Consider the following 8,663-nt stretch of genomic DNA (forward strand, 5'->3'; position numbering starts at 1 on the left):
GATTTGCACTGCCTAGTATTGTTGCATCTATTTTAAGTAAGGCACCTCTGAAAGATTTGGGCATATTGTGCAGCAGGGTGTCTACAGCACAAGAATCTCATTGTACGCAGGACAAATACAAGGGTATTTATTGACACTGTCTGATGGGGGGAAGGCACTTCTACTAGGCAGTGACACAGGCTGCCTCTGCTAACAGAAGCAAGCTAGAGAACACATGCAATTGTCACATTTGTGGGGATTTCTGGGAGAGAAGAGCAAACAATAGCTGTGGAAAACACCAACCGACTGAGCAATTTCCCCTGACAGTGCAGCATGCCTTACTCTGAGCTGCTGAACACCTTCAAGGGCCTGGGGCAGTGACCTCCAGCCAGGCTGGGGAAGCCTGCAGAGAATGCCAGGCAAGAAGTGGATTTTTGTTTTTTTTTTTTTTTTTTTTTTTTTATGGCCAATCTGCTTTTTGGAGAAGTGTCTGGAGTTGGTATGTGGCTGGGAGCATCGAGCTGTTTGCCCCATTTCAGGCCTGTCCCCTGTGAGGGGGGATGTGAGGGACAAAGGTATTAGTGCCAGCCTGGCTTGGGGTAGCCTTTCCCAGGCAGGTCTGGAGCAGCCATAGGAGCCAGGGGAGGAGATCCCAGGCTCTCCGGGCAGGAGTGCCGCAGGATGTGGGGGAAGGGGCCGTTTGGTCGTGATGAGTCACGCAGGAGCCCTGCAGGATGCTGTGTGTGGCAGCAGAGGTGATGCAGAGTGGGAAAGGGAAGGAGGGCAGAGTGGGAGGAAATGGTGACAACTGCCTGGTGCAGGCAGAGATGAAAGGTTCTGGGCCACACGGGGAGGTCACACCAGAGCTCTGCGTGTAGCCTGTGACAAACAGTCTGGAGAGGCCAGGACGTGTAAATGATTAGCTGTAGGAGGAAGGGGTGGCTATACCAGAAAAGCAAGCCATGTTGACAGTTAGTAGGGCTCCAGCAGGCTTGTTTATTTTATTAGCAGGATGGCTGGACAGGAGCCAGGATTATTTTTAGAAAAGACCACAGAATCTAAGTTAATTAGGAGAGTAATGTTCTGTCCAGCACTCCCACCCTCTTACAGGAAACATAAAAAGCAATAACGTCGCAGAGGCAGGCTCCAGTAGCATCCTGCTGTGGCTGTCAGATATTCCCAGATAGAAGTGTTGCCTTGCCCTTGCCATCAGAGCCTTTCAGACCCCAGCCCTGCAGAAAAGCCTCAGCCAAATGTATGCTGAGGAGAGAAATGGGAGCGAGTGAGAAGAGAGATTACAGCAGGAAGCAGGAATGGAAGAGCTGCAGTTAGTGATGCTACCTATCTTTCACACAGCAAAATAAGGCATAGTTCCCTGGGTCCTTGAAAGCAGGGGAGAGAACAGCCTGGTTCCACTGAAAACAAGCCAGTGGTCTGGTCTCGCTACACTGGCTTTGACCCATGCGACTCACCTCCCTCCTCCCTGCCTCAGCCTCTAGGAATGTTTCTCACTGCTGACCTTGACTGCCTTCTTTCTGCCATCAGCTCCTGACAAGAGAGCAGCCTCACTGCAAGATGCTGCAGCTTAGGTGCTTCAGAGCCTTGCATTTCTTCCTTGTTTCACCTCAGATTCCCCAAGAACAAGGAAAGATGTTTGGGAGACAAACCCACCTCAGGTACGTGACTAAGGTCCTTTGTCCTTTTTTTAAATGGTGTACTGGGATCCAGGTAAACTGGGACAGAGTTCATTCCACATGAGTGTTTAGTGGCACTAAGTCATCTCCCTAAATTGCATGGCAGTACAAGCAGGATGCAATATAAGAGTGGAGTGGATACATAGGGATAACACTAATTATCCACCATCCTGACAAGATAATGGAAGAGACATCCAGAGGCTGTTTCTTGCTTCACTCTAATACCAAGACATAATGGTTGTTTCCCCTCCCACTTCCTCTCCCAGTCCCCTTTAACTCCTCCCTGCTCTCAGTTTTAGCTCCCACTCGCCTTCCCACAATAACTCTGGATGCTAATCTGGTGCTTATCCCAGCTCTCTAGTGACCAGTGCCTGCAAGCTCACACTGGAAGCCTATCACGAGCAACACTCAAGTTTTCTGGCACCTCCTGCCTTTGGTTGGGATCATACTCCAGACATACTACAGACCCTCACACTCCTCCTACTGTAAGAGGCCCTGGGTCCTCCAATGGTTCTCAACTTTCACTTTCTTATGCACTATTTTACACAAAGAGAACTCTGCCTTCCCGAAAGGCCTTCTCAGGTCTGTTTTGCACTCCTATGAAGCAGAAGCTCCTGGTCACTTCTGCTTGACCATAATCCCTGGGTAGGCTCATCCCAGCCCTGTGCACAGAGAAGAGGCTGGGAGACGAGGACACAGGCAGGAATGAAATGCACTGGTTGAAGAGAGGCTCAGATCAGCTTGCTGACAGCACAGCAAAGGAGTTGCTGCCATCCCACAGAAGTGAAGTTTCAATCTTCTCCTTTTGCCTGGAACATGCTTTAGGCACCCAAACTTCTTGCAAAAGGAGCTCAGGCTTACAGAAAAAGGACTTTACTGAACAGAGATGGGCAAAGGCAGGAAATCTCTGCTACCAACAGCATGCAGGTGAGACTGCAAGGAAAAGCTGATGCTGGCAATCCAGAGAGAAGCATTAGGAAGAGATACTCTAGTTACACAGCCAGCAACCTCAGGAATAGATATTCAGCAACCTCCTCATGTTCAGGGGAAGTTCTGCTTTGAGGTGTCAGTAACCCAAAGGACAGAAAAAGCCTTTCAAATAGGTTTGGTACCAGGTCACAGAACAAAGATCTGAGGTGGAACAGGACAACTATGTTATCCAAGCTAGCCTCTCTAATTTTCAGAGGAGCAAATCCATTTCCAACAATGTGCCAAATGCTTCTTAGTGTCATTCATGTCCCTTCACCATCTACTTGACATGCTCACGTGAGAAAAGCCGTTTCACTCAAACTTTGTTTGCCAGGTGCATGACAAGGTAGCAGAAATGCATTCTGTTCTTGCCTCCTGGCCAGGGCATTAAGTAGCAGGAATATTACAGCACACAAAACCCCCCCCTGCATTCTCAAGGTCACTCCTGAAGAGGTACAGTCAATTTGATTCACCTCTCTCTACTCTCCACAGCTCCCTCCTCCACCAAGAAATACTGGTAGAACAAAGGGCTGGCTGCTTGTGGCTTGCATCCAGATTTACACTGGGGTAATTCCACAGATTTCAACACAGCCACACCAGAAAAAGGCTGGAATTTAACGCTAAACTTATGAATCACATAGGAAACGCAGACAGCACAGCTTCAGCTATGATCCCAAGAGAAAGGCTGCTGCAAGTTGAACTAGCAGTGTGGCTGAACAGAGATCCCTGCAACCAAGTCCAGCTGGAAAAGCTTAACCCTCTCTTCCACAGCTTCACATCAAACCTGCTGCTGGCAGCTGCCCTTTCTTTACAGTTAGGAACAAACTTGCTGCTCCCAGCATCTCAGCACAGCAGGACACAGTTACATCAGGGCTTACTTTTGGAGCCCTGAAGATGGGCAGGTCTTTCTTGTGCACACACACTTCTCAAACTAGGCTCTGAGCGTTGCCTCTGGGCACAATGCAGAGAAAGACAGACACAAGCCTGAGATACAGACCATTACGAACCCAAGGACCCACTTTAAGGTTCCCTAGGCCATAGGTTGCTCCACCACCCAACAGCTACATCATGTTGAAAAGAATGGCTGTTAGAGGGGTTACCCCGACCCGAGCACTCACGGGGACACCCTGCGTGAGGCTTCCTGCACCCTTTGCACTTTGAACAGACAAGAGGGCCCCAAGTGACTCATGTCTCCACGCTAATGCCCTGCCTGCACTCCTCAGCCCTGCCCCGGGCTACTTTTTGCCACGTCGGTGTTTCATTTGGTATCTCACTCGCCCTGTCCTTGCAAAGGCACACTCTCAAGAGTTTGAGTGGAGGTGGCTTTTCAATTGAAAGCTGTTGATGGGCACTGGGGGCACGGAAGAGGGAACAGAAGAGAGATCCAGGTGTACCACGGCTAGCAGAGACCCTCTCTGCCCCACCACGGCCCACGGGTGTCGAGGGTGCGGGCACACCCGAGAGGGAGGGAGGCAGGCAGCCAGGTTTTACCTGATGAAGGTGGTTTTCCCAGTGGAGTACTGCCCCACGAGGAGCACCATGGGCTTGTTGTCGAAGTCGGCATCCTCCAGTGCCGGCGAGTGGAACTCGTGGAACTTGTAGTGCTCTTCCAGGGGGAGCAGCTTGGTTTTATAGAGCTTTTTCAGGCCCTCGCTGACCGTCTGAAATACCTCGGGGTCCTTCCTCCGGCGGTCGTCGGTGCCCAGCCAGCTGAACATCTTGGGGCCGCCTGAAGCCAGCTCCGCAGCGACCACCGAGGCTAGAGCGGGGGACGGCGGGCTGGGGAGGAGCCGCTGGCTGGCTGCCGGCGCGGGCTATCCCCGCATGCCCCCTCAGGCCGGGCGGGCGGGCGGCGGGGCCCGGGGGACGGCTTGGCAGGCCTCGCTCCCGTCCGGCGCCCACCCGCGAGGGCCGCCTTCCGTTACGCGACCCGCACCGGCGGTTTCAGTCAGAAAACGGTCCCCGCGGGAGGCTAAAAAAGCCGTTTTCTCCTCGCAGCCTCGGCTGAGCGGCGTCGGTGGACACCGCTTCCCTTCACGCCGCCGGCTCCCGGCGTGGGCATGCCGCGGAGGCAGGGCGGGAGGGGCGGGCGGTGGCGGCGGCAGCGCCCTCCGAGCGCGGCGGGCGGTGTTTAAGGGCGGCCCTCCAGGAAATGGGCCGGCGGCGGAAGTCGGCGGCTCCTGGCAGGCGCCGCCCGTTCTCCCCAGCGGGTGAAGCCGCGCAGGGCGGCGCCATGTTGACGCAGGGCGCGACGCGGAGGAAAGCGGGAGGGGGGCCGGGCCCGCCCAGCAGGGCGCGGCGGAGCACAGCGCCCCCTGGGGGCCGCTGCGGGGATTTGCAGCCCGGCCGCCATTTTATTCCCCTTCTCACCTCCCCTTGAAATAAACACCTGCATGTGCAAATCTGACAGGGAGTCCTCTGTTTCTGAACGCTACCACCCCGAGCTGGGTCCCCGATCCTTCCCCAAGCCAATGACTCGGCTGCACTGCTGCTGCCTCTCACTTCTTGGGGGCTCACGGAGACGAGGCTGGCTGTGCCCCTAAGAGTTCACCCTTTAAGCAGATGAGACAGGGAAATTAGCTGCTGTCTCCACTCCTTTATTCCTCCAGCAATTGAAGGCTGCAGCGCTCGGGCCGAAGCCTGCAAGGGTTTTCCGGTGGCAGCCCGTGGCTCGTCATGTCCCCAGGGCTGGCCATCAGCCATAACGTCCCGCTGCCGTGTTCTCCTCATCACCACTGAGCAGCTGGGACAGAGCAGGGGATTTTTCCTAAAATATCTCCAAACGCCTTTTTCACTTGAGTTGATCCAGCGGGTCGGAGAAATGTGGCAAGAGGCAGTTTTGGAAGCGGTCCTGCCGTGTGGCAGGCTCCTGCCCTTTCCCAGCGGACGGGAGGAGCCCAGGCCTTGCGTAAGCTGGGGTGGCGGTGCGTTAAAAGCAGTTGTTTTTCATGGGCCGGGGGGGGGACACCCAGAGACGCGTGTGGCCCCGTGTGCCTGGACAATGATCCAGGTCCCCTTTCCATTTTCCTGGCTGTTCCCGTTGTGTGATCCCATGCGCTCGTACGCTCTGCGACATGGCCTGACCCGTGAGGTGCGAGCGATGACTCCAGGGACCGGTTTTCTTTTTTGGGAAGAAAATAGCAAGCTGACTGTATTTTCTGAAGGTCAGGCTTCTCTGCTTTGCTGCCAATGCCTAAAGCTAGTCTGAAAGTGGAATTAGTGTTTTGAAACCTCCTCAAGACTGATTTCCCTCATTTCTCTAGTTTTATAAATAGAGACTTTTGGCTTTAAGCATTTGATGTCTCCTTTCCAGTGAATGCTCCTGAAAATGAAAGGCCTCATAGAAATCAACACGTTTTGGCAAGAATTCCTCATTTTGTAGGAAAAAAATGGCTTTCATCTTCTAGATGATTCTGCCATTTAAGGGCTGTGCTCCTCTGACGCCATTCTGGTATTTCTATAGCTATATATGGAGTCTCTTTGGTGCTTGCTTGTGATATCCTCAGAGCTGAGTAAAGGTCAGGCCAGGAAGCCTTTGATTGTAAATCTCCCCAGGCCACCTTGATGCCCTTCCTGAATGCAATGAATGGGGGAGGAAAGCAAGGTTTCTGTTGTGTAAACTGTGGGAGCTAACTGCTACAGGTACGGCAGAGGCATGCTTGTCCCACGTTTACAAGAAAAGGATATATATTAATTATTAAGTTGCGCTAATCATAAATATGTATACCTGATGGCCAAATGGCCAAAAAAATGTTTACTTGCCTTGTCTGAAAAGAGTCCCTTTCCTTTGGGTTCTTCATCACCGGGGCAGATCACAACCAAACTTGACAGTTTTTATAGACTTTCTTTAGGTGACTCACAATCATTGCACAATTTTGTTTTTCACTGTTTTCTTAGCCATTTCTCTCTGAAAGGCTGACTTCCTCAGGGACTCTCCTTACCTTGAAGTATAGAGCTTGTCAAAAACAAAGTAAAATTAGGAAAGGAAGTTTAGAGTATAATTAGGTTTTTCTTTTTGCCAGAATCTGAACTGAAAATTTTAATCTGTTTTCATTGTTTATTCCTTTTCATTTCTTAAACAGGGGTGTTTTTCTGGATGGTTTTCTGTTGGACAGACTGGTCTTACAGTGCAATCTTTAAGCCATTTAAAAAAAAAAATTACATTTTTAAAATTTTGAAAGCAGAAAAAGAACAAAAACAATTAAGTCTTTTTTCCCAAACCATGATTTTTCATTTAAAATGTCACGGCTGGAAGAAGGGCTGTTTTTCTTGAAAGTTTCTGAGCCATTAAAATGCAAAAGCTCTCAATTGAATGCCCTGCACAGAAACTACTGTACTGCAGTACTCAGGACATACCCATATCTGATACCGATGGGGGTCTGCTACTGCCCTCTACTATAGAATTTTTCTTTTTCTTTCAAGCCATGATGGATTGAACTTTTAGCTCTGTCATTTCTCAGTCGTGTCCTTGCTGTTGGTAACATGGCTGGCAGTCACTTAGCTGGATGATTGCCTTGACCGGGAGAGAGAGACTTTGCTAGAGAAGATTCACTTCCACCTTGCTGGAAGTGAACAGGGCTGGACTAAGTTACATAGTGTTTGCATTCAAAATGAAACCTAATTTTGGGGGGCAAAACACGACGTTGTATAACTGAAACTTGTTTCATGTGACATGAACTCATGGTGACATGTGTGTTTGCTTATCTCCTGCCTTAGGTTGGACGGGTTTACTTCCTACAAAAGATCATCTGAGGATGGGGACATTAGCAAGTCACCAAGTTTGAAAAGAGGTGATGACTCAGTCGGTACCGTAACGCTTTGATAGTTTGGAGAAGCTTGTGGGAGCAGCGTAGTTCAGTAAAATTCACTTCCTGCCAGTGCAGTTACTGTCACTGTTTGTTCATTACCAAGTAAGAAACCCAAATAGGCAGTGTCAAAAGTTCAGGTAGTGATGGGTTCAACAGGGAGTAGCAGTGTTTGTGGGAAAGGGAGAAGGGGAGAGGAAGGTGCAGCAGGCCCCCAGAATTAAACCAAATACACTCATTTGACAAGTAAGGGAAGGAGAGTTTCCTCTGGTTCAGCTAGATCAAACTTCTCGACTGCCTGCTGTTGCCATGTGGCCTAGGAATGAAATCGTCTATAGCGTGGTCTGTCCCTTTCCTCACTCATTGCTTTGCCTTTACAACTCAGAAAGCTGCTGCCTTCCTCTCCTGCCCTCACTGCTCATAGAATCATAGAATCATAGAATCATTAAGGTTGGAAAAGACCTCTAAGATCATCGAGTTCAACCGTCAACCCAACACCACCATGCCCACTAAACCATGTCCCTAAGCACCTCATCTACACGTCTTTTAAATACTTCCAGGGTTGGTGACTCCACCACTTCCCTGGGCAGCCTGTTCCAAGGCCTGACCACTCTTGCAGTAAAGAAATTTCTCCTAATGTCCAATCTAAACCTCCCTTGGCGCACCTTGAGGCCATTTCCTCTTGTCCTATCGCTTGTTACTTGGCAGAAGAGACCAACACCCACCTCACTACAACCTCCTTTCAGGTAGTTGTAGAGCGCGATGAGGTCTCCCCTCAGCCTCCTCTTCTCCAGGCTAAACAACCCCTGTTCCTTCAGCCGCTCCTCATAAGGCTTGTGCTCCAGGCCCTTCACCAGCTTCGTTGCCCTTCTCTGGACACGCTCCAGCACCTCCATGTCCTTCTTGTAGTGAGGGGCCCAAAACTGAACACAGTATTCGAGGTGCGGCCTCACTAGTGCTGAGTACAGGGGCACGATCACCTCCCTACTCCTGCTGGCCACACTATTTCTGATACAGGCCAGGATGCCGTTGGCCTTCTTGGCCACCTGGGCACACTGCTGGCTCATGTTCAGCCGGCTGTCAACCAGCACCCCCAGGTCCTTTTCCTCCGGGCAGCTTTCCAGCCACTCTTCCCCAAGCCTGTAGCGTTGCCTGGGGTTGTTGTGGCCCAAGTGCAGGACCCAGCACTTGGCCTTGTTAAACCTCATACAATTGG

General features: G+C 51.1%; 1 protein-coding gene across 1 annotated transcript in view; it reads right to left on the reverse strand.

The window, feature by feature from the left end:
- Positions 1-4,715, reverse strand: part of EHD3 (EH domain containing 3) — a 31,006-nt gene extending 26,291 nt beyond the window's left edge. Inside the window, exon 1 of the mRNA XM_075147278.1 lies at positions 4,134-4,715. Coding sequence (XP_075003379.1) covers positions 4,134-4,360 — 227 coding nt within the window. The 5' untranslated portion in view covers positions 4,361-4,715. The remainder of the gene's footprint in view (positions 1-4,133) is intronic.
- Positions 4,716-8,663: the final 3,948 nt, after the last annotated feature.

Source organism: Calonectris borealis, chromosome 3, assembly GCF_964195595.1.
Source record: "Calonectris borealis chromosome 3, bCalBor7.hap1.2, whole genome shotgun sequence".
Classification (NCBI taxonomy): domain Eukaryota; kingdom Metazoa; phylum Chordata; class Aves; order Procellariiformes; family Procellariidae; genus Calonectris; species Calonectris borealis.